The sequence below is a fragment of the Tympanuchus pallidicinctus genome, unplaced genomic scaffold (assembly GCF_026119805.1).
Source record: "Tympanuchus pallidicinctus isolate F22 unplaced genomic scaffold, pur_lepc_1.0 scaffold9, whole genome shotgun sequence".
Classification (NCBI taxonomy): domain Eukaryota; kingdom Metazoa; phylum Chordata; class Aves; order Galliformes; family Phasianidae; genus Tympanuchus; species Tympanuchus pallidicinctus.
Window position 1 is genome coordinate 21,672,162 of NW_026294813.1, and position 26,054 is coordinate 21,698,215.

The 26,054-nt window shown below is 39.3% G+C and overlaps 1 protein-coding gene across 1 annotated transcript in view; it reads right to left on the minus strand.

Moving 5' to 3' along the window:
- Nucleotides 1-26,054, minus strand: part of EPG5 (ectopic P-granules 5 autophagy tethering factor) — a 49,772-nt gene that overhangs the window by 14,502 nt on the left and 9,216 nt on the right. The window contains exons 7-30 of the mRNA XM_052670708.1: nucleotides 24,975-25,083; nucleotides 24,382-24,496; nucleotides 23,667-23,817; nucleotides 22,926-23,081; nucleotides 22,415-22,572; nucleotides 19,953-20,107; nucleotides 19,273-19,413; nucleotides 18,900-19,064; nucleotides 17,920-18,042; nucleotides 16,088-16,347; nucleotides 13,343-13,483; nucleotides 12,168-12,312; nucleotides 11,121-11,318; nucleotides 10,506-10,616; nucleotides 9,781-9,900; nucleotides 8,857-9,023; nucleotides 8,463-8,690; nucleotides 6,406-6,529; nucleotides 5,557-5,701; nucleotides 4,491-4,662; nucleotides 3,350-3,512; nucleotides 2,608-2,750; nucleotides 1,857-2,013; nucleotides 717-911 (exon numbers count right to left, since the gene is read on the minus strand). Coding sequence (XP_052526668.1) covers nucleotides 717-911; nucleotides 1,857-2,013; nucleotides 2,608-2,750; nucleotides 3,350-3,512; nucleotides 4,491-4,662; nucleotides 5,557-5,701; nucleotides 6,406-6,529; nucleotides 8,463-8,690; nucleotides 8,857-9,023; nucleotides 9,781-9,900; nucleotides 10,506-10,616; nucleotides 11,121-11,318; nucleotides 12,168-12,312; nucleotides 13,343-13,483; nucleotides 16,088-16,347; nucleotides 17,920-18,042; nucleotides 18,900-19,064; nucleotides 19,273-19,413; nucleotides 19,953-20,107; nucleotides 22,415-22,572; nucleotides 22,926-23,081; nucleotides 23,667-23,817; nucleotides 24,382-24,496; nucleotides 24,975-25,083 — 3,742 coding nt within the window. The remainder of the gene's footprint in view (nucleotides 1-716; nucleotides 912-1,856; nucleotides 2,014-2,607; nucleotides 2,751-3,349; nucleotides 3,513-4,490; nucleotides 4,663-5,556; nucleotides 5,702-6,405; nucleotides 6,530-8,462; nucleotides 8,691-8,856; nucleotides 9,024-9,780; nucleotides 9,901-10,505; nucleotides 10,617-11,120; nucleotides 11,319-12,167; nucleotides 12,313-13,342; nucleotides 13,484-16,087; nucleotides 16,348-17,919; nucleotides 18,043-18,899; nucleotides 19,065-19,272; nucleotides 19,414-19,952; nucleotides 20,108-22,414; nucleotides 22,573-22,925; nucleotides 23,082-23,666; nucleotides 23,818-24,381; nucleotides 24,497-24,974; nucleotides 25,084-26,054) is intronic.

A 26,054-nucleotide genomic window follows, 5' to 3' on the forward strand; every position in this document is an offset into this window, starting at 1 on the left:
TTATACAGAGACTTTTATCAGGGGGTTCTCCAATTTATAGAAACACATATGAGCTTCCACGCTTCAGTACTGCTATCAAACTCTTAAAAGCATTATGCTGGTCTAGTCCTTGAAGTCCCTAAGTTTTAATATGGAGACTCAGAGCTTTTGTAGCCTCCAGGCAATCTGTTTCCAACTTGCTCAGCAGAGACAGTGGTGATTTATGCCAACAGGGAAAGCTCAGTAATGCACAAACCAGAACCAGCTGACAGTTACAGCTGTAGAGCTCCTTCTCTGTGGAATCTAATGAGAAGAAAGATTTCTGTTTATCTGCTTTTTGGGGTTTTGTTTTTTTGTGTTTTTGTTTTTGTTTTTTTAAAGACAGATGGGATTTACTGGCAATTTGGATGAATAACTCCTCAGAGATATCAAAGAGAAGATACCATGCAGTGCCTGCTTTGATTTCACCTCAAGAATAAGAGTGTACCAAAGAGGAAGCCACAGGAAGCACACACAGATACTATCTGGGCTAGGAAAGAGTAATTCAACATTCCCATCTGGATTTGCTTCCAGCCTCTCTTTAGCTTAAATATAAGAAACAGCATTTAGTATGAGCAACACATAAAAGCTGTCAAAGATACTTTGAAGTATCAAGTTTCTATTTCTCTTCCGTAGCTTTAAGAAGACTCACATAAGCAACCCACAAAACAGATTCAATATTCATACAGGAATATTACCTTTGTCAACAGCATGAAGACAACATCACTGTTGTCCTCACTCAGGAAGGTCACAACTTTTTCATACAAAGCCACAAACTCATCAGGAGAAGCAACAGGAGTGAAGTATGGAGAAAGGAGTGTACAGAGCCTTCGGTTGTGCAGGATTGTCTGGAGGAGACGTTTGCACTCTGACTTGGTCCCACTGATGAACACCTAAGGAATAATGAGAAAAAACGGCCCAATATGAATCTAACGGGGAAAAAGAAAAGAAAAAGAAAAAAAACCACACCCCTTACAACTTTTTGTTTAGATAATAACAACTGTATATTTTAAAAACATATATTCTAAAAAGCAAAGGCCGACTGAGAGCAACTTCAAGTAAATACTGCCATTCCACCAAAGGTAACTGTAAAATAAACATTGCTTCCCTAGCACATTGAAGAATAGCACTTGTGACCACTGCATAAAACATATTCAGAAATCCAATTTTTCTGATAAATTAATTACATAAAGTGAATCCAGATTTCAGCAGCCCTATTTGACATTAGTAAAGATTTACATAGAACTGTGGGTATATAGAAAGCTGCCCTGCAAGAAGATTTCTAGTGTACAGTTGGATATAGGAAAAACACTGTATCTAAGAGATCAAAATAAATATCTGGACACACAGCAGAGGATAATGCTTTTTCACAGAGCATCTACGTAATGCAATCTCATTGCAAACATTACTACCAAGAAGCAGTAAAGTTTTTGCCAACTCAGTGCACAAAGAACTCCGCAAGGCTTTAGAAGACAAAACAATAAAACACAGATTTGTGTCAGCTAGAAAATGATCCATAACAGAGAAACACATGCCAAACCACTCCTTTATGTACCAAAATTTAAGCATCCCCGTGAAAATCCAGCCTGCTTCAGCATTTAATTAGTGTAGCATGTAATTAATAGGGAGTATCTTTCAGCAAGCATCTCAGAGGTTTTTGTTTTGCATGCATGCAAGCCTAAACTGTCCAATATACCACGTACATTACACAACTTGCTGAGTGAGGAATGGGATAGAAGCTTAGAATTTAAAGTTCAGGCTTCTGAAGGTTTTAGAAACTTGACATCAGCAGGCAACAGGGTAAGTGTTTAGCATACAGAACTAGAGAATATACTCACCTGGCCTAGGATCTCGATGCAGGAAGTGAAGAACTGCCTTGTGGGAGGATTGCGTTGAGTTTCATCACACACATACTCCACTATGATAAAAAACAAACTAATCCCAACTTTCTTAATTGCAGGCATAGGCTGCACTTTGTAGATATTTATTAAGGTCCTGTTTAAAATAAAAATAAAAAAAAAGCAGATGCAATTTGCATATGGAAAGTAATCCATGTTACTAAAGAAAGGTTTCTTGCCTCAACACATCACACTAAGATACATGTTTCTGGTTTACATGATAATCAATGGTTGGGTTGTGCAGGGACCTCTGTGCCCCCCAGGTCCCACCTGCCCCAGCAGGGTCATGCTGAGCAGAGAAACCACGCCAATGAACAGGTGGATTCTGAAGATCTTCAGGAGGGAAACTCCACTCTTCTGGGCAACCAGAGCCAGTACCTTTCACCCTCAGAATAATAAAATTTGTCATATTTTAAAGCTTTACATAGCATGACTGCCATCACTCCTCCTGCTCCATGGTTAAAAAGGGTATTCTAATGCAGAGAATAGCAAGTTGAAAACATACTGTATGCCATATTATGCTTGAATGATGAGCAGTTAGCTCCTCTCATAACACACAGGCTTATTCCTTTAGAGGTCTGTCACAAACATGCAGGTCTCAGGGTTCTGCTGCTGATCTACACTGGTATCCATTATAAAAAGCAAGCAAATAGGTTTGACGTTGCTACCTAAAACTGCCTGAACAACTTACGTTATAAAGTTTTCCACGTGTACTGCTGCTTCCACAACACCCAGAGAAGGTGGCTTTGTGGCTTCTGCTTGCAGCTGTCTCACTTCTTTACGCAGAGCATGAAGCTGCTGGCTCACTGCTTCGTTTTTATGTTTCCCCTCAAACTAAATGACAGAAAGAGACATTCATTTCAGAATAGCATCTTTTTCCAAAAATTCTTTGATGTTGCAACTAAAAACGAAGCAGAGCCTTGTAAGAGAACTCTTGACTATAGAAGGTTTTCCCCTGTGAGTTTTGATAAGATTTACTGCATTCTACCCCTTAGTCACGTTCTCATTTAATTATGACACATTAATATAATCAATGTCTTTGCCAAAAGACTTAATCCACAGGATTAAGACGAGATCAATACATTTGCTTAGCAAGCAATATAGGAATTAACCTATGAACATTCTGATGCCTTCATTCATATCTGTGAGTACATTCCTACATTCACACATTGGGAAGCAGTTTATCAGACACTGCAAGTAATCCAAAACTTTACACAATAATTTGCTCTTCTGTTGATCTGCATCTCCTTCAGAGAACTACATATGAGGGATTTCAAGCTTCAGTTGTTTGATTTTTCTTAATATTTACTTCTTTTAACAGGCGTATGGCAGCACCTCACCAAATAAATCCATTCTTGTTAACCGTTCAACCATTTCACTTCCATTACCCACATCCACCAGCCCCAAAACAGAAAGGATGCCCTATCTCTAACCTGGATTGTTACAAGAGCTGCTCCCTGGCAGCCTTTACTTGAAGCTCCCCGGCACTCCAGGTGGAGGGTGATCTGCTCCTCCCGATTGACATACAGCTTAGGTATGGTGTCCAGTATTTCACTGTTCAGAGCAACATGTTGGGATTCCCAAAGAGCTGCAGTTCTGAAAAATGCTTATTAATGAGGTTACTGAAATCTTGAGCAAGAATAGTAATGCTAGGAATTCAAAAGGAAGAGCTGAGGCTTCAATTTAATGGGCTATACAAAAACTCGTAACAGAAATACATATATTTATATAATAGAAAACAAAAACTTAGGAAATTGTGTTAATAATTCCGTAGTGATAGAACGTCAAAGTTCTAACAGAAAATGCTGCATAAGAAAAGCAAAACTGCTTAAGCCTGCATAAGAAATTTATTTTAATTATTCTCAATGACCAGATGGAAAATTAAATACATCATCCACTGCAGAAGAAATTTTCTGCCAGGAAAAAAAAAAAAAAAAAAAAACTGGACTGTGGAATGACTCGGTCAACAGAAAAGTGCCCACCTGACATTGCTGCTGGAATCATTAAGGTACATTCTTCTTTAGGCTTAATGAGGATTTTTTTGATTTATTCTAAATAATATTATTAAACGATGACATTGTGTGGGAGTGGCTATGAGCCATCAGCTGTGTCTGAAACTTCAAAAATACTTTACCTGAATTCTCTTAGTAGGAATATTAATAAAGTTTCCTCTCTTTCATCCACAGATCTAACAGTTCTCTCGGAAATGGAGTCTCTTTCTCCAGCATCCCTGTGCTTCAGATTATCACCACTGAACTAGTGCAAAATGGTTAACTAATTTTCAGTAAGCCTAGGCTAAAGGGAAGATTTAATTAAGAAGCACACTGAATGAGAAAAGAATATGTAGCTGTCAGATGCCAGTTGATGTAATCTCAGCCATTAGATAAAACTTGTGCAGTCAGTTATAGGAGTAGAATAAAGAATAATGCAGCAGCAAAAAAAACAACCTGGGCAAACAGGGAGAAGCCAAATACCATCAGTCTTGTGCTAACATCACCAGTTAGACTGCTGCAAAAGAGACCTGAAGATACTCTTGCACAGATGGGAGGCAGAAAGAAAACAGCAAAGTCTTACTTGGCATGTCCCTGCAAGACTTTAAGGTCAGTGTGCGTGAGATGAATTGCTTCTTTCTGATTTATCAGACTGGCAGAGGAAATAACTGGCACAGGGGCTTTCATAGGCTGGAGTGAAAGAGGAGGCTTGGGCAAATCAAACTTCTTCAAATTATTCATTATCCTCTCTTTGGCTGGGAGAGAAAGCAGAAATCACTTGGTCAGTAAGAAAACTTTAGAATAAATTGAACAAAATAATTATCTCATTCTGGGGTTTTTCTTTGTATCTTTTTTTTGTTTGGTTGGTTGGTTGTGTTTTTGTCTTCTTTTTTTTTCTTTTTATAACACGAAACACTTTTAGCACCACTCTCAGTACTCCGCCCCTTTAATCTTCCTACTCCTGTTAACAATTTTTATTTCAGAAAGCTAATTTCCACAACCTGCTCCATCAAACACTGTGAGGATTCAAGGAGCTACATCTTTCCTTGTTTATCCTTAGCCACTCCTACTTACACATCGTTCAGTTTTCCTCTTACCACCTCCATTTATTATTCTCCTCTGACAGAGGCTCATTATTCCTTCTAAGCCAAATTTACCTTCCTTTTCCTACAATTCACCCCATCTCTAGTTTCGTCAGCTCCAATTCCTTCCCACAGCACACTCTCTTTCCAGTTCAGTTCTCTTCCTCTGCTGATTCCCACTCAGTTTACCCAAATAATGCCAACTCACCTATAAAGATATTCCAGACTCCTTCTACTCCCTCCCTCCCCTTTTTAATCAGCCCCCCAAAAATCCTATCTCACCATATCCTAAATACACCTACAATGATCATTATCTCTTTTTGGGCTAAAGCAAGGCTTTTGCTGCATAAAAATTCCAAGCAAACAGCAAGGAAACATGCAGCTAACAAAAATACCAGAAACAAACTTTCTGGGATTAGTCATAATGGTTTTTATCTTTGCTTGCAGCTGCCTTTTACCTACACTTTCTGAGGATCCAGCCTGTCTGGAAGACGCTTTTTTGGGTGAGTTAACCCATAATATAACCCTTCCTATCCCAGTTTCACCACCAATATTCTTATCTCTTACCGGACAAAGGGTTGGTGAAATCTGTTTGCCCTGCAGAAGTAGCAGCTGGTGTGTATGATTCAAGTTGAGCCCGTGTCCAAAGGTTTATAGCTTCCTGAAACTCGTGGTGTATCAGTTCAATATTGACATACTCCATCCACAGATCCTAAAGGGACAGAACAGTTAATTTAAATCACCATAATTCTGGTAATTACCATAAGTTATTTACCCATTGCATTAGCTAGGATGCTGAAACAGATAAAAGTGGACTCTGAAATTTCAAGTTATAGGAAAATTCTATTTAAGAAGTATCTGAAGTGATGAAAAAAATTTAACACGCATACATACAATTCATTGAAAGATAGAGAAGAAATCTGACAAATGCTAGAGGAATGAGAATAAGGCAGGCACAAAGAAATGCTCGTCCAAAATCTTTCTTTTGCAGGCATTTAAATTCTAATAATTACTGAGGTTTAACAACATGTATTTCTTGCTCACTAGCTTAAATCTGAACCTGATATTTTACGGATTACAAACATAAGCAGATCTGTACTTTCAATTTAAAGATCCAGATCAGATATTTCTCTAAAGTTACAACATAGAAAGAACTGTAGAACAGTAAAAAAATAAGGACTGTATTCTCACTAACACAGGCTAAAAATCTATACATGAGGCTGTCTTAAATATAAAGAAAGGCAACTTCAGAGAGCACGAGATTTTTACCGTTCTGACCTATTTCCTAAAGCTACCATACATGATAGAGGAGTACTGAAGATCAGTGACACTAAGTCTCTCACTTCTTTAGAGGACCCACATTAGCAAATGAAGCAAATTTTGGATCCCATCTTGCCAATGTCATTAGTACATCACCTGTTGATTCTGCATGATTTTAGCAAGTCTGTGTGCATCATACTGCTTTGGTAAAGAAGGAATGTATGTATCTCCTTTCTGAAAGCTTTCTTCTTCTAACCACAAGATAAAAACATTGCAAAGCCTGAGAAGAAATACAAAAAATGAAAAAATAAATCAATACACAGCATATATTACCCAGTAATCTCATTCTGCAGGCTTAAAGTTAAGGCAACAAACCACTGTAAGAGTTGATATGGGTCAAAATTTAGACTTTTCAGAGGCTTTCTGATTAGTTTTCTAAGTCTGAGCTCAAGAGCACCAGTGCAAAGAAACTAGAGCCATGGAGAATCCTGAGTTGGAAGGGACCCACAAACACCGTGGGTCCAGCATGGGACTCCACACAGGACAGCTCAAATGCCTAACTCCACATTTCAGAGCAGTGTCCAAATGCTCCTTCAGCTCCAGCAGCCCTGGGGAGCCTGTTCCACACTCACCACTCAAGAAGTGCAATAACCAAGAGTAACTGTACAAATTCAGAACAGCAAGACATTTACACTAACAGTACATAAGAAAAGATTCCAACCCTGGGTCCTAAGTTAGAGAATTACATCAATAAGCCCATGCAAAAGACCAAGGAAGATATATATGTACCTAAGAAGCCTGCTCTGAAACTCGCACCTGTGTTGTCCTATTATTTTCTTTTCAGATTCAGATTCACACCAACATTACCCTCATTTCTTTCTCTCCTAACTCTGTACTTCAAAAAATATACGTATCTCATCCTTCACTATGATGAGTGCTACCTATTTTTCAAATCATACCATCCAAGTTTTCCTGATTGAATACGGGGGAGAACAAGACCATCACCACATCTTCGTACCATAGTATTAAATATCACAAACAAACTCCTGTTTTCTGCATCAATGTCACTGACGAGAAAATGGAAGTTCAAAAGTCAGCCCTGATTAATTCAGCCCATATTTTCTCTTTTGTCTAGATGGCCATTAAACTTTCTGAGCATAAGATTTATTTTGCTGCAGAACACTCCAGATTTATGATGGAGTGGGGAAATCCTTTGAAACGAAAGGCCGACAAAATATTAATCAAGTTATAGTCAGTGAACGTCTCTAGATTATTTTTCATCTATGACTGAAAAGGATTTATAAGCTCCCTTGTTTGCTTGTAGAGTACATATTGATTGCTGGGGGGAATCACTTGTCAGCAGCTCATACAGCAGATGCTGTGTGCCCAACCCCCCTCAACAAGGGACTCCTACTTGTTATCTTTTCCAACTGTAGTTTCTAGGAAAATTCAGACACTGTAACACTGCAAATATTTTTTAAGGTACACTTCTCAAATCACAAGTCTGTGCAACAGAAATATGCACTTCTGTATTTACTTATGGTTTCATTGAGATACATGGCTCTAGAAACAGCCAATTTCCTTACAAAGATGAGTGTTCATCAGCTGAGTTGCAATAACCGAGTATCTCCTTAACCTACTCAAAAGTGAGGAGATGCTTTCACTAAGGTTTTGGTAAGCAGACGTACCACTTTCAGGCTAGCACATAACACAATCACAGCTCAGCTCTGGCACACTAAGTTGGTAAACTGTGCTAACTGAATCATGTGCTGAAGTTCCCAGTGGATTCCTTGCTGTACCCAGATGAAAGCTGGGGCCCAGTCTGTGTCAAACATATATATATATACACAGAATGCAGCTCTTACACTGATAGTCAGTAATGCACATAAAAGTAGCAGATATGCCTAAACAAGAAGTACTTTAACAAAATGGGAATAGCATTAATTAAAAAACAAAACTCTCCCTTAAGGAGAGTGACAACTCTATCAATAATGTGGTGCTTTAATTAGTAAGATCAACTCCCTTCAATAGAACACCTTGTATCAACAGAGATATGACCACAACTCGGTACGTAACAAGTGCTTAGGTACTCTAGATCAGCCAAGAGCTGCAACCCTTCACATCTCCCACGGCTAACACTACTCCAGTAGCACAGCAGCTAGCAGTTCAAGCATCTGTCTTGAATGAAACTGAACAAAGCAGGCCTTCTTTACCTGACAAGCTCCTTATGCAATTCTGGTGAAGTCAGGTAACCTGGCAAGCAGCTCGCCTTCTCCAGTGGTCTGTCACTGCTCTTTACAGGACTCTCCACTTTTAGTGCTTTGCTGGCAGCGTGGTGGAAGTCTGCCACCTCTGTTAGGCGCTGCTTCATTTCATTTAATAAGTTAACGTGGGCTGCACTCTGGAAAAATCGTCTTCCAATACAGCCATCTACAGGTAATCTGAAAATAAACAAAGAAAAGTTGAGTGCCAAATCAGGACATCTGCAACTAAACTGACTGTGGAGTAGTTACTGGTAACCACTGCTCTCAGATGAGTGAGGCATTTACTACACTGCAAGCATCCCAGTGCTCGCTATTTTGCCACAGCCTTTATGATCAGACTCACCCATACTGTGGTCCCGGTCTGTGAAGGTAAAGCAGGAAGAATTTCTGCCAGATTAGTGGCATGAGAGGGTGATCAGCAGGAGTAGCAAGGGCTTGATGGGCCCAGCGATAAATCATGAGCCTCTGAAGCGAAGGCACAACAGGCAGCTTCAGCTGGGTCTGGGCTTTCTGCAAAGGAAACGTTTTCAGACAAGTGCCATGGTGCAGTTCCCTGCAGCAGGTTGTAACAGCTTATCCCAGCAGATCAGCACAGCATGAAAACTCAGTTTGAAAGTTTGAATACGTTCGTATGTAAATTTGTGATACATCTATACACCATGTAATGGCTCTTAGAGAACAATGCTGCTGCCACTAAAGCTTGTGAAAAAATTATAAAAGCATGAATGGGAGTACTACTGTAATGAAAAGCCAATGTAAGGGCCTATGGTGCAATTACAGGTCTTCCTCACAGAGGCAGACATTCTTGTTTTAGGCTCCAATAAGGCCGGTGGTGTTAGAGAACACAGCAGCAGCAGGGAGAAACAAGGCACTCAGTTTTTGTAAAATTCAGATTTAAAACATTTTCTGACAGACATTTTCCCACCTGTAAAACAAGAGCACTCATCTCAGTGATACAGAATCAATGCCCCGCAGACTGAAAGGCATTCAGATGACCCAGGATATCAAATAAACGCAACAGTTACTGAATTAAGTTTTCTGTAAACAATTACATATTAAAAACAGATTTATAGAGTAGTCTTTAAATATTCAACTCAAAACACAAAGCAAAGCTTCCATTAAATACATTTCCCCCCTGGAAAGCCAAGCAGGTAAGGTATTAGTTACGCTTTTATCCTAAAAGTGAAAGAGATAAAAACTGCACAATAGAGAAGAGTATTTTACCACAGCTGTTCCCCTATGAGTAGAGAATGAACAGCTCTCTCACCTTCAAAGCTTGATCAGGAGACAAATCATTAATAATTAACTCCCCCTCCACAACTCTGCGGAGCTGTGAGTCTTCTTCAAATATGGACTCAATATTTAACACCATCCACGAAAACCAGACCTGTACAACACAATAACAACAGAAATACTGACAACAAACTTGCTTGCTGTTTTCTTTCTTTTCCAGACTCTCATTAAAAATCTGCAGAAGTAGTGTCACATCAAGAAAAGGAAACTGAAAAACAGTTTCCTCCTTATTTACAGGCACAGATCCTTTTTGTTCAGCGTCTAATTTTGAGCACTCCACCTTCAGCTGGGGTAGTGCTAGGCTTTACTTTGTTCATCTTTATATTTGAGGAGAAGGGAAAATATTAATCAGAAATGGATGAGTCTAGTAGAAGAATCAGCCTTTACACACTTTCTCCTGCTAAATATATCAAAAGTGACTAAAGATTTGTATTAGTCTTAACAAATTAATTCTACTTATGCATTATTGGACACAGATCCAACAAAACTCTTCCGTGGAAGAATGCCCCTGCTCTCACGGGTATAAGAAATCTGCAACACTTTGTTCAGCTAAATTAGGATTTTATCACAATACTTGTAGAAAGAGAGGTAGGGAGAAAGAAAGAGCAAGAGAAAATCTACAAAACCCCATGAAAGCAGGAAAAAACAAACACCTGTGCGTTGCTTTTCCCAGGGCTGTTTATGTAACACCACACTTACCTGAGATGAGTTGGCATTGCCCTCAACAAAGGAGGGAGTCACATTGCCTGCCACAATCCAGCTAACAAGAGAAGACAGCAGACCTTTGTCACAATGATACCCTAAAGCATTCTGCAAGGAAACACAAAACATTTTTTCCCCTAAGAGGCCTAATAGATGATTTACAAGCTACAGAGATATCATGCTGCTTTTCCTGAGGTTCGTTTCTGACTCATAGCATTACTTTCCAACCACAGCTCAGTCAGTTACCATTGAATCCCATGCTTGCACCTTACTTCTCATCAGTGAAAAGTTTGTTTTACAGTGACACTGTTTTTTTCAAGACAGGATGCTCTACTTTGCCCTAAAGATACTGTTTAACATACAAAATGCAAAGAATACAAACTAAAATACTATGGTAGAACTCCTCTGAATGAAATCTGAGTTTCAGATAGGTTTTAATCATCGATCAATTATCAGTTATTCCACTCATCCTGAGCTATTCAGAACCAAATCAAACAGCATAACGACATTGTCACTCATTGTTGCAACTGTTCTTGTTGCCTTTCAGGAAAACAGATTCATATCAAAATTATATTTATCCAACAGTCACAGGAACACACCACACCCATATACCTTGTGCTGCTGGTAAAGCAGCTTTTGTATGCAGTCTTCCTGGCTGTACTGAAAAGCAGCTTTACATAAGTGATCCAGTAAGTAGAGCGTTGCCTGGTCCCTGTGCCACAGCTGCTGGCTGATGAGGACCTGAACCCAGAACTCCAGTACTGCAGTCGGCCCCACTCCGTTTGGCTGGCCACTTCGGAAGATGTGAGTCTGACAAATTCAAGGATAGAATTATTCAAGAGCTTTCCTTCAGCTTGAATTGAAGCACGAAGATTTGCTGAACAACTGTTCAGCTTGCATGAGGCTACGGGCATGTCCTTAACACGATGCTCTCTATACCTGTGCAAAAATACGGCTTTGTCATCTCCAACTTTCAAAAGAGATTCTGCATCTCAGAGATCTATGCATCTGATGGGATTAGCAAAAACAAATTCTCCAATAAGCAGGATCCCCTACAACCTGCAGACACAAACAGCACCTGTGTCTGAAGTGCTGCCTGCTGCTCCTGCAAAAGGATCTCCCAGAGCAGACAAGCATCTCTTAGTCCTTACTTTTAGATGATAGTGGGCTTTGGTTCTTCACTGCTGTTTCTGAACACAGAAACGTTTTGTCATGCTGTGGTTATAAATTGATGGTTAAAAGCAAAGCTGTCAAACATTTATGTATCTACCTCAATCTTCAACTATCTCAAGTGAGACAGTAGTGATCTGTGCCAATTTCCCTTTTCAGAAGGAGTTCTGATAGTAGGAAATCTATCCTCCAAGTAGTTTTTCATGCACGTATTGTTGACCTGTTGACCTTTTGACCTTGCCAAATTTAGGCAAGCTTGAACCAAAGTATTTCAGGAAACCAAAGCCAACACTTCAAGCCCAATAAAGAACATTATGTGGTTGCAGAACTGACACATTCTGTACCTTTGTAACTTTAAGTATTACCTTAGTTTAACATACAAATATTTATATAAAATGTAAACATACATACATATATACACACATATATATTATTAGGTATTTCTCCCACAACTGTTTTGTTGTGTTTGTTTTTTTTTAATCTTCTTACCTGTATCATACTGCTGAGCAGTTTAACATTTTCTCCATAACTTGCTCCTGTCAAGTGCTGTGTTACCTTATGGGTGACCTGCTGGGTCATGCCTTGAGGGACTCCACTATCCAGCTGAAGGAACAGTTGGACATGAGATAAAAACCTAAGAATATCAACAAATTAAACTCCATTAATTAATCCTAAAATAAATCGTTCAGCATGACAAACAGGAGAACTCTTTCTGGAGAATTTAAAACTTGAGCACAAAAATTCAACAGCACTAATGACACCCACATACTAAGGTTTTGCTTTACAACCATGTTGCAAAGTTAATAGCTCCATTTTAACCACATCACTTGTACAGTATGAGCAGTTCAAAGTAGACTGTAGTTACAGGCTGCTTTACCAGAAATGAAAGCATCCGAAATTGTGGGATGCTTCCAAAATCTGAGAACTGAACAGTACATGACACAGCATAAGTCTTGAAACGTGGCCAAACTGGGAACTGCAAGTGTACAGCTGTGCAGACAGCAAGCAGTAGCTTGTAGTTTCCATTTAGCTTTTTAGAAAAGGCAGTGCTTCCTGGAAGCAACAGATGGGCTGCACCAGATATTCCAGTCACAGAAACTTCCACAGAAGAGCTCTAACTCTTTGAAAGACACTCATTCAATCTATTCAGTTAAATACATTTCAGATCACTGCCTGGTACTAAAACCAAGCAGCAGAACAAACTTTGCACCTGCAGTTGATTCTCCTACCCTCCTAAAGAGGTGGGTCACAGCAAGGCTGTCTTTTGGGAATAGTTCTTGACCCGTAACAGCACACAAGTGCAGCCCAGGATTTGTCTGAGGAGCTACCACGTGGTACAAACCAAAAGCACATGAGAGACCGCATTACTAACTTACCAGGACAAAGAACTGAGGCCCAGCACCTGGGAACATTCCCATTTATTGCTCCAGTAAGGACACAGTTAGGCAGTATCAACTGCTTATCTTTCCCAATCACCTCAAGCTAGGAGCTTCCACAACCGCCTTCTCAACCACAAGACAAAAAGTATTTTGGCAAATAAAGCAGATATTCTTCCCTGTCATGTCACATTCTCACTAAACACAAAACCCAGAATAAATAATACACTTAAGACTAACTTTCACCAGCCTTAAGCAATAAACATGTTAGGAACATATCATACTTACTGTTCACTCTTCAGGAGATAATATTGGCAAGAGTAAAATATGGGTAAAACTTTATCCAGTACATGGACTACTGTTCTCAAGTATCTAGACTGGACAAGTATACCCAAAAGAGGGATCCCTTCAGCACAGAACTTCTCAATGCTGTAAAAACAGAATAACAACAAAAAAGGAAAAACATGTAGATTACTGAAAAAAAAAAAAAAAGAAGAAAAAACAGACATGGAATGCTGGTCTTTTTTGTGAAATGAGACGTAAAGATTTACACATAGATTTACACAAACTTTGATATCCCAAAGAGCTAAATTCAGAACTTTTTTCTTCAGCTGAAGAGTTATTAAATAGCTGAAAGATTTCTTCAGTATTTCCTGTCTTTTGGAGGACTTAAATGTATATCTACACATATACACATACATCCATACCTCAATGAAGATGGGAGACTTCACCCAAGGCAATAATAATAATTAATAATAAACAATATAAAACAAAACAAAATTAACAATAATTTAAAGCTCATGGCTCCTGCCTAACCTTGTCAACCAATCTCTCCCTCAAGACAATGGCAATATCTACAGAAGGAGTTTCATATTACCTGCCTTGACATTGCCTTAGGATAGATGATCCTCTGGACTTTTTTCTCCACTCCCTACAGATGAAGCTCAAGCATTACCTTACAGTTTGTACTGCAGTTACAGCTAGATCTGATGAACTTTACCACTGTTGTCCAGAAAACTGACTACTGAGTTTCTTGGCACACTGCTCTGCATCAGGTTTTGATAGGGGAAAAAAGTACTGCATGTTCAGACAAGATAGTAAACATTAATCTTATGTCTAATCTGCAGCCACAGAAATGTGGGGTTCCTCATGGCTCCATTTTGGGGTCAGTTATCTTTACTGCTTTAATAAATCCTTGGACACAGGACTCAAATGCATACCAAGTTTGCAGATGAAACTAAATTTTGGGAGGGTCAAGAGGCCTTGCAGAAAGATCTTAGTGAATTAGAGGGCTGAATGATCATCAGCCATACCAAGTTTAAAAAGTGCAAGTGCCAGAGTCTGCACCTCTGAAGGGGCAATCCTAGCTATTTGTACAGACTTACGGATGAGAAGCTGGAGAGCAGCCCTAAAGAAAGGAATGTGGGAGTTCTGGTCGGTGACAACTTGAATCAGAGCAGCAGTGTGCTCTGCAGCCCGAAGAACCAGTCTTGCTCTGAGGTGTATCAGGCCCAGGGCTGCCAGCCAGGAGAGGGGAGGGATTGCCCTGCTCTGCTATGTGCTGCTGCAGCACTGGATGCTTTGGTTTGGGAACCACAATGCCAGCAGGACATAAAAGTACTAGAGAGTGTCCAAACAGAGCCATGAAGATGGTGAAGGGTACGAAGGCAAGACTATGAAGACCAGCTGAGGTCCCTTGTTTGTTCAGCCCTGAGGAGGCTGAGGGGAAGACTCATGGCAGCCTGCAGGGAAGCACAGGGATGGTGTTAAGCCCTGTCCCCTCTAGTGACATCAACAGGACAAGTGGGACAGCATGGGGCTGCATAGGGCAAGGTCAGGCTGGGCGAAAAGAAAGAATTCCTCACCAGAGGGTGGTGGGCATGGCTCAGAGAGACCATTCCAGGCAGTGGTCATGGCCTTGAGCTGCCAGAACTTGAGGAGCATCTGAACAACAGGCTTGGATGTCAGGTGGTCCTGTGTGGGGGACACAGGCTGGACTCACTGATCCCTGTGGGTACTTTCCAATTCAGGATATTCTGTGATTCTATTAAATTAAGTATTAAGTTACTAGCATACATTAAAGCTCTTTATTTCCTCTTTCTATTAACATTACGGGCCTCATACTTTTGTTTGAGAAATATCAGCACTTTTATTTAGATAGCAGATTATTTGAAATGGTTCTTAACAAGTTCATAAACTGTGTTTGAAAAAAAATATCAAAAGTAAAAAGGTTCCTTGTTCTTCATTCTGCATTCAGTCATGTAAAAACATCCATCTTCAAACCAGAATACCTTCAGAGTAGTGCCAAGTCAACCTAGCGCTATTAATAAGCATGTATGAATCTATGGCATAGCCACAGCACCAAACAATGGTTGGAAGAAGAAACACAAGACAATTTGTCTGGAAAAAGTACAGCAATATTATATGAAGGAAATAGAACTTCTATTAGGAGCAAGAGATATTTTCAAAACCTGGGAGAGACTGATTAATTAAATCTAATCTATCCCTGCCTCTGCATCTTATTCAAATAGTACACCTGATTATTTCCAAGAGCTATACCTACAAACCAGCTGAAAGTACTGGAAACAACTAGGAGGTTCAGTATCAAGGTTATAAAGTTCTCAATTACTCATTGATTATTATCAGCTTGAGTGGCTTCCTCAGTATTTTCTGAATACTCTTATGGCAGCTCAGCTAGGAAGTTGTTAGGAGTTGTCCCGTAGCTGAGTGTGGTTGAAAGATAATATGATCATAACGGCCAGAAATAATGCCTCAGTTTCCATATTAGTTCTAATCACTGTTTTGATCCTAATGTTTTGGAAAAGGCAATTTTTGGAAAAGTTTTTGGAAAATAAAGGTAGTTGTAGTGTTCAAAACTGTTTGTCCTTAAAGACTGCTCAAGCCTCACATCAGAAGTCTGTTATCATCTTCCAACTTAATATGATGTTAATAGCTCTTAGCTCACCACTAGAGTGAGCAGGGTCCTCTTTTCCCAGGTCATCCATTTATAGCAAACCCAGAAAACACACTTACCTGTGACCTAGTGTGGTCATTGCCAGTGCAAGGTAACAGCCAATAGGAATGCCTGCTTTAACAGCCTTCAGAAGGGGGTGAAGTGTGATTGATTCTGTCATGTCAAGCACGCTGTCAGATACAGGAACTGCAGGCCAGCCACACTGTATGCCACGGTCATTTCTGTGAAGCTTTAATCTCAAAATCAAGCCCCATGCCCATTGGTTGAAGGAACTCTCTGGTGTTTCTCCATAACGAACAATGCTAGCTAGATAAGAGACCTGAAACAAAGCAAAAGTAGCAGCAATGAGGGGAAGCACATCCATACCACATCACATATGGCAGCAGTATGGGAGGACTCCAGTCAGCTTGGATGAGCTTATCCCTTCAAAATACCCTGACAGTGGACCAGTACAGCAGTAATTATTTTTCAGACTCACCTTGTGAGTCACCAGCAATTAATTTAACTTCAAATCTGTGTTTCCGTGACCTTGATTTCCATCTCCTCTCTCCCTTCACCCATCTCTTTTGTTAAAAGCTACCAAACCACCTTGTTGTGCTGAAGTTTCCCCTACTAAATACCAGCCTGACTGAGTAAATATTTTTACCCAAAAAAGGAAAAACAAAAACAAACACCAAGCATCACACATCTCTGAAGATGTTTGGCATTTTTTAAAATAAACAAATACATATAAAAATTACCACCTGTCAACGAAGTCTAAAAATTTAGTTTCCTCTTAAAGAGATGTTTTTAACGTGGACAGGAAAAGTCTTTGTGCAACACATATGTGCCTGTTATCATGAACAGTCTGCTTAGATCAAAAGATTTCAAATTTCATCTGCTCTTTAAGAAAAGTAGTGTACAAGCTCTGACAGATCAGTGTAAATTTCAGATTTATGAGTCAATGCAGACATTTCTTCCATTTTTAGTGGGGGTATAGAAAAACCTAAGCAGAAATGTTCCTCAAGCTCCAGTTAGTACAGATCCAACAATACAAGTAGCAACCTAGGTTGTAGCAGGTTTGGGCAGAGAACTCATCTAGATGTCACAAAATAACAAAATATAATTAAGTAGGGCAGAGAAAGAAGACAGAGAAGTGCAGAGAAAATAATGAAGTGCTAAAGTGTGGGGAAAAGAGACTTGGGAGGTGTGGGGGGAAGCACAGGAGTGCAGGAAAGGAGAAAACACTGTATAGGAAATACTGAGACAAAGCAACAACACAGTGCTAGGAGCTTTGAATAAATACATGCAAGCATCTTCGATTGAATATCTAAAAAAGGTATTTTTAACTTCGGTCTTTCTAACCTTCCACTCCCCTTCTGTAACTTGCAGCCATACCTTCCTCAGTCATCAGTGTGCTGTAAAAATCAATATAAAAGTGTTTGTAGGGTGTTCAGGGAACACAGCACTGATCACTATTAAAATGCTCCTAAAAGAGATGAACACTCCAGCCTTCAAATGAAGTAAAATTAAGAACTGGAGCCACTGGAAGGATGCCTCTTATGTTCACCAGTTGCATCAATACCCTCTCAATAAGCAAGTGCTGCCCAACTCTGCATGAGCAGATGATGCTTAGGAAGAATAGACTGTAACAATGTAACTACAGGCTAGACAACAATACAAATCTACAAGAGAACAAATTAAAAACACTTATTTTCTCACATAGGAAAATAGCACTATTTTCAGACAGCATTGCGAGTGCAAAAATATTCAGATCTGGGATATTACGATGATAATATCCTGATAGTGTAGCTCCTAAAAGGATGATAAGAAACAAAACAGTCCTTCTGTGTAGCTTTTCTTATCTGTTGCTAGCAGTACCTTCTTCCCTGTAGATTTGAAGAAGGAATACCTGCTTTATGCTTTCAGAAAGCAATCCAGCATACGGTTTCTGGGGGAGATATTTCAAGTATGCTTCAAGGACCATCAATGCAACTTCAGAATGGATGGCTGGGTCCAGATGAAGGACATCCTTCTAAAAACAGAATCCAGAACCACATCAGAATTCTGCTTCATTTAAAAGGCTTCTGCAACTTCAGTGAAATATTTTCACTCCCATCTCTGACACAACTGCTATTGCAAAGACTTCCCAGTTAAATTTTCCCACCCGTTCACTTGTTTTCAACTGTAGTCAAAAATAGGGAGAAAAAGTAAAGCAACCTTTACTCCAGTACTCCAGTTACCAACACAGCAAAGGGAAGAATTTTGTACAATCATTACAATACCAAAATGACTGAACATAAGCTACAGGATTTTTCCCAATTCTATTCCTTGTTTCTCTTTAAAAAAAAAATACACTCAGTTTGGATTGAATCCTCCAGATTAGGCTTCTAGAGCAAACCTATTATGCAATGTTTCCACATCATTTAAAAAAAATGTGAAGGCTTCGAAACCTCTATTTCGATCATGAGTTTTCTTACATTGTGAAAACATATCTGGATACAATCCTGCAAACTACAGTCACACCACCCTCATAAACATCACTGGGGGATCCCTCTATTTTCTGCTGTCACAAATATCTTTATAAAGTGACTCACAAGAAGTATCCTGTCAGCAGTTTTGTCAGCTATTTCCCTTACTGGAGACAAAAAAAACATTCCTGCTTCAGCCTCTTTCAATTTCAGCTACAGTGCTACAGGAAACCAACACAAGCAAATCCTCAGGCAGAAGGCTAGAAAGTCACTGTGAATTTCCCATCCCATGCCTTCAAATGTACAGCTATAGTATCAACAGCATATAACTGTCTCCGAATTCAGTTACAGTCCCAGGCTGAGTAATACTTTCTCCTCTGAAAACCCACCCAGGTTCAAGCATCCTGGCTTTAACACATACCTGCTCACCCAATCCCCAGTTGAGACCTTCCAAGATAATGCAGGCCAGTTTATTCTCCACAGTGGTTAGGCTGTAATTCAGTAACCAGTCTCGAATCAGTGCTATTTCAGATGAAGAAGGTTTCCACAGGTACAAAGGCAATTCTTTGAACAGATACAGAGAAACCTTTGAGGACAGAAAATAAAAGGCAATTCAGTATTTAGCATGGAATAATAACCTGTACTATGCTCTTATGCTTTAAACAGTAATACAACAAAAATTAAAAGCCCAGACAGGTCTATAACATGACCCTTTCATACTGAACTGAATCTGCACATAGCTTCTATGATTTCTACCTGGGCGCCTGCTTTAAATGACAGAGGTTATCACTTACCATTCCAACTCTCTCAATTGTCTCTTTAACTCGATCCAACAGCACAGAAATAATCTGTGTATGAACACTGGCAATTGCTCCCAAGAGCTCTCGACCAACTTTTGAAAATGTCTCCCTAGTTGAAAGGCTAACATACGACACCTGAGAAGATGAGGAAAAAGAAGTTACTCGTTACGGCTGACCTTCACTGACACTGCAATCTACCATCTTTGTGAAAACACAGAACCAAGTTGTTCTTCCCCATTCTGGACAACAAGGTTGAAAAACGCCAACATTAGAAACAATTGTCTAAACAGCTGATGAAATTATGAGGCCAGCAGCAGAGAAATAGACCAAAAGTAAGCATATAAAAACAACAAAAACGAAAAAACCAACACGCTACACAAGGAATCTTAGAGCTTCAAGTTAAAGAAAAAAACAAAAATGTGGTTTTGTTTGTGTTTCATTCTGGCTTAGTCTTAGAAAATCTGCTCCATAAAGAAAAAAAACCAACAATTTAGAATATTTTAATTCAGTACTACATTATGAACCTCAGAAGCAGGATTATATCAGTTGTTTTTTTTTAACTGCGAAACTACAGAAACCATGAATGTTTCATGTTTAAACAGACACAGTTCCCACAGTTAAAATGAACATGATCACCTCCATCCTCTGCCGAACGGACCAGAAATATTTCTTACCTCATATATCTCCAAAACAATGATTTTAATGAAATCCTCATCAACATCAGCTCGTTTGGTTTGTGCCATCTGAGCAAATGTGGTGAGCAGACAGATTTCTTCGGAGCAGTTCATTGACTGGAGATACTTTTCAAAACTTTCGAGGTGGTGTGGGTCTAGAAAAGTCACAAACTGGTGTTTTAGGACATACATAATCAATACTTCTATACAGTCTGATCCCAGAGAAAAAATCAGTTACAAAGGAATTATCATTAATGGAAACCTGCAAGTCATGATCCTCTCTTCAGAAATGACTAGTACCAGTTGATTTTAAAAAAGGTGCAAGGAACACTGTAATGTGTAGCAAGCCCACGTGATTCAGAAAATATACCAGTCATCCAAAGTGAAAGCTAAAACTGCTTCGAAAAAAGCTCACCCACAGGAAGAACTGCTTGAGTTTTTGTTTTTTAAGAATGTTCTCATGGTTTCAGCTTCCATGATAGATTGCAGCAATAAGTTCATCAGATGAAGTCTAAATTACACAGAAACATCCTGTTTTCAACCAGTGTCACATCCAAGAAAAGACTAAAACTAAGCCCAAGCTGAGCTGAGAGATTTAGATAAATCAAGAGACTCTGCTAATTCTACTTACCATGATCTCAAGTAGCAATTAAACTAGAGAGATCATTCTATGCTGATTACAAACAAACACCTATCACTGGGCCTAAGATATGCTGATGAATTACAAAGAAAGATCAATTTCTGCTTCTCAAACTCAATATGACAAAATTACTGAATATACTTGTTTGGAAAATATATCTGAAAGCAGAGAATTGAAGTTCTTTAAATTCAAGAGTGAAATGCAGGCAAACAGAAGAAAAAAAACAAAAACAAAAACAAAAACAACAATCCTCAGAGTGGAAGAAAACAAAAAGAGAAGAATACAAAGAAATCTGAACAGGATTTTAACTATGTGTGTGTGTGTGTGTGTGAGTATTTTATTTTATTTCTCTCAAAATCAAAGCACACACTGAAAGCTGCACTTCAGCTGTCAAGCAGTTTGCATAGTGGCCTGCTTCCTCTGAAGCAAAACACACCACCATAAACATTTTACAGTGATCTTACCACAGCACCTGGACATGCTGAAAAAGCACTCTGTCGTATGCCAGCACTTAGCTGGCACAGGCAGGCATTTTCACATTTGTGATTAAGCAGATCCACTCAGGTTAGGCCCTGTATCAAGTCCTTTCAAGAATCTTGCAACTGTACTTCAGCCTGAGATCAAACTGCTACAGCCAACGCAACACATGAACAATGTGCTGGAGAACTGTGCAATTTAATGAAGAGTTTTTCCATACAGTAATACAAACTGCAGTCTTGAAAGATACAGTAGACACACAGCTGTTGTCCCACCCACTCATCTCCTTATTTAAGAACAAGAAAAGACTTGGTCATTACTGTATAAAAAGGCACAGCAGAATAAGCCACATGGGAAAGGGAAAGAACAAGGGAAAGAAAGGAACTTGACATCCCTCTTGCACTCTGTATTCATTGCTCTAAGTGACAGCTACCTTGCAAACAGAGTTAAGACACTTAGTAATTTCTCAAGACCACAATTTTCTCCAAGATTTTGCTGACATGGTGAAAGGTGGACTGTCAGCTAGCGGAAAAGTAAAACTGACAGGCAGTGAGACTTGCTCTTTCTTGAGATAGGAAAGAGGTTGCAGAGTAGGCAGTCACTGCTTTGGTTATCTGTCTCCCTGTTAATCAAGTCCTGAAAAGTTTTCTCATGAAGAAAGAAGCAAAGGAAAGGCAGCATTCAAACTGGCTTCTACGCAAGTCTGCTATAGCTGAAGCCTGCACGATGGCTGAGAAGATTGAAGTTAAGGGAAAAGAGAGAGGAACTACATAAAACAAAAAAAGCATCTGTAGACAGTGTCTATAGCTGTGGAAGATAAGCAAATATCCAACAACACAAACTGCTGAAACCAGAACTACCAAGTTTAGAAACAGATGAAGGAATATTTATACAGCTAGCTACAGCTGAAGATTTAAGTCTTTCCTGCTCAACCTACTGTAAGGAACCTGCTCTCAGCAAAGGGGCTGGACTCAGTCTCCACAGGTCTCTTCCAATCCCTATAATTCCAATTCTAACAAAAAACAGCTCTTAAAAACCCAAGTAATACAAAATGCTGTATTTCAGGATCTAAATCACTCTGCAAATGCTGTTGAAGGTCAAGATGGAACTAGACATGAGAACACACAAGATGTACCTGCTGCATGGCACTCTTGCATCTTTCTGATGCAGCTAGGAGGGAGAAAAAACTAATTCCTGTTACACTACCCAAGACAATTCTCAGGCCACTGGACCAGTCACGCTGCAGAGGGTATATTTAACAGTGGAGCCTGCAAAGAATTAAACCTGTTGCTCATGCAACTGCAGCTGAATCTGTTAGAATTGGTTCTGAGTGAAGAAATCCTACCTTCCAGTCTCTGTTTGAAGTCAGCAGGCTGTAAAGTAGAGCAGAGCTTTTCCAAGTTCTCACTCTCTGCACAGTGCATGACAAAGAAGAGCTTCCAGAGCATATTACTGGATAATGTTCCATAGGGCATCTCAGACATGAAGAGCCAGACTCCCAGCCTGTTAGGTTTGAAGAAACAAGCAAAAAGAGTTTCATCCTGATAAACCTCAACACAAAACAGCCATATGCCCACACCCCTGCCATACAGTCAGGACAGAATTAGGAATGTGAAGATGTGTTTTGTACCTCTGATTTCAAGTTAACCTATTTCTGAACAAGTCCCCAGAGCTTCAGCCAGATACTAGAATTCAAGGTGTAATTCTTCCCATCTTAATGCTCCCAATGTGCTGAAAAATCCTGCATATTACAGTCTTGTTTAAACCATGAAGTATCTAAAATTACTGCAATTCCCAGTTTCAAATATCTCACACCTCCAAAATGAAGCCAGTATCAGCCACGCTGGACAGCTTACCTTTTTGCCTTCAGAACATGCAGAACAGCTCTGAAAAACAGCTCATCAAACTCCAGCTGTAATTTGTCCATGGAGTACGGATGCCCTATTGATCCATACAGCTTATTGCCACTAATGTACTGGGCCCAGTGGTCACTCACATGACAAAGTGTCATCCTACACAGCAGAACAAAGTTGCAGAGGTATCATTAAGCACATCATCACCATACAAAACACAGACAGAGCACGAAACAAAACCATAAAAGATTAATTACACTAAGCAATATAAATGCATCCCCCTTAAAAGCACACTCATAGAAGACAAGTGGGTGCTAAGCATTTAAAAATAAAAAGCAGCTTTTAGCTTCCAGTTACACTTGCTTCATGCAGCAATAAGAACATTTTCAAGGTGCAATTAAAGAAAAAAAAGAAAAAACACCAACCTAAAACTAGAACAATTCTAGATTATAACTGCAAGTAAGCAGTAGCACAGTCTGTAAGAAAGGAAGATTAAAGAAAATTTGCTGATGTTTCACAGTTCATACGGCTCTCTTCTGCAGCTACAGCATTTAGAGTTTGCAGGTAGTTTTCAAGTAAAGGACGCAGGGACTTCAGGTAACAGACCAGCTAACCCTAAACCAACTAACTGTAAAAACAAAAATAAACCCAAACCAGCTCTTGGCTAGCTTATTCATTAAAGAAATCTAAATTTTAAATGTATAAAAAAGATTCAACTACACTACAGAGGAAATACTCCCTTACTTGATCAGCTGACCAATTCGCTTCACGAACTGTCGGTACCGTGCTCTGTTAAATGTTTCTAATCCCACAGACAGAAGTTCCACCAAGGAGTTTGCAAAAGCAAAAATCTTCATCATCTCCTGAGAAGTTGTTTTTTCAGGAAAATAAGTACCTAAGATCAAGATAGAAGAAGTTAAGTCTAAAAAAACATGCATAAATTCTGGATTCTTTCCTTCAGAAACACTCTAAGCAACAGAGATCATTTTCACTGCCTGTGAGACAGACATAAATTAAAATTTATGTTTCCTTTATGAAACAGACAACAAATACCTGCTAAGTATGAAAGCACAAAGAGTCTGCAGCTTTTAAAATCTCTAACAAGCAGTTGCTTTATGTAACAGGCCGCAGATTTAACGAGAATGAAGAAATAATTGGAGAACAGTCACAGTACAGTACAGCTCATAGGCAAGAAGGAAAAATTATTTCTGAAAGCACATCTATGAGCATAAACACTTAGAAGATAACACTAAGGGACTCCAGTGTTTTGCTTGCTAGTGTTGCTGTAACATTTTAAGTTATCCCGTATAAATATCATACATTTGTACCTTATCTGTTTAGTCTGTGAGTTCTTGTACATGTTCATTATAACTTCAAATCAGAGACTCCCATAACGCAGCAGTATTCCTGGCCTTTATAATCATTAACACAATTACTATAAGAAAAACAGCTGTTTTACCTGCAGACTTAAACCCAAGGAAGTGCTGAAACAGTTCATGAAATGGAAACTGGGACAACAGAACAATCAGGTCATCTTCCAAAAGCAAAATCCAGCTTGTTTCAGGATCCTCATCCTGTAGATAAACTCAAGTCAGCGTAACTTCCTTTCCACCAAAAAGCACAGTAAAGGGCTTCACAATCTGCACTAATTCCAGTTTATTTGAGGGAGCAAAACAAAGTATAACTAAACTCTTCCTCCTACATGCATAAGCTCCAGAATTCGTGGCTGTGTTTGTGTACTCACCAACTAGGAAACAGAACTGGAAATGCTTTTTTCAGAAATGTGGTTTATGAAGAGAAGTAGAATTCAAATGGACTACTTCCATGCAACAGCCCCCTTAAATCCATTGTTATTAGTCATTCCTAGAAACTCTATTTTCTACCATGATTATCTATTATTACATTACAGAGGTAGAAGGAAAATAAAAAATAAATAATTTCACATGATGCCACTAAACAAGTCAGTCTTTCTTACTCCATTTCACACGATCAATACAGTAAGGCTGCATAAAAGCACATAAAGGGAAAAAAAAAAAAGGTCATTTGCTGTACCTCTTCTCCTCCTTCATCTACCAGTGTCCAGTTTCCAGATTCTTTCCCAGAGGAAGAGGAGCTTTTCCTTTCGTTTGGTTTCATATGGCACATGAACTCCACACGATTTCTAATTTAAAATAAAAATCAAGTTTAGGGAAATCAGAAAATTAAAAACCCTGAATTTCATTATCTTTTCCTTACAAGACTGTACTGTATTGGTTTTGACTGGGAAGAAGTTGATTTTCTTCACAGCAGCCTCTATGGAGCAGTGCTTTGAACAACTATAGCAGTCTTGGTAAAACACTGATGTTTTAGTTGCAGAACAGTGCTCACACAGTGCTTTTTCTGCTTCCCATGCTATCCTGCCAACTTGGAGTGCTCCAGATGCTGCGAGGGGACATAGTCAGAACAGCTGACTAAGATGGACCAACAGGATATCCCACATCTTACAGTGCCATGTCTCAGCTGTAAATACTGGAGGAAAGAAGGAAGAAGGGGAGGGGGAATATTCTGAGTAATGGCATTTGTGTTTATTGGGAACACTACATACAAAAAGTCCTGCTTTCCTGGAAATGGCTCTACACCTACCTGCCAGCAGGGAAGTATGAACTGAATTCCTTATTTTGTTTTGTTTGCATGCACTGCACTACTTCTGCTTCACCTACTAATTTGTCTTTACCTGTACCTCACAAGATTTTGCACTTACTTTTTACCCTTCCAACTACAGGGGAAACAGATGTGTGAGGCTTAGCTGCCTTCTGGGGTTAACCCATATCCACGAAGACAAATCGAAACAAATTAAACAACAAGAAATGTTAAATAACCTGGTGTCCTACAAGACTTGTGCAGGTCAGCTTCACTACACTACTTTTGAGGCTGCATTAACTAACACCATGCCGACAGTAGTACATTGAGCTATCACAACCAAAGAACTTCCAGGAAAGAATTGCTTCATATCAAGCCAGCTCCAGTTCCATCTTATGCTTCTGTGAGTCTGGGACACCAGTTTTAAGACTCTCTGTCACATAAACCCTTAGCTTTTCAAATATATACCAGCAAGTTAAACAAACATACAGAAAGGCTACATAAGAAGTTAAA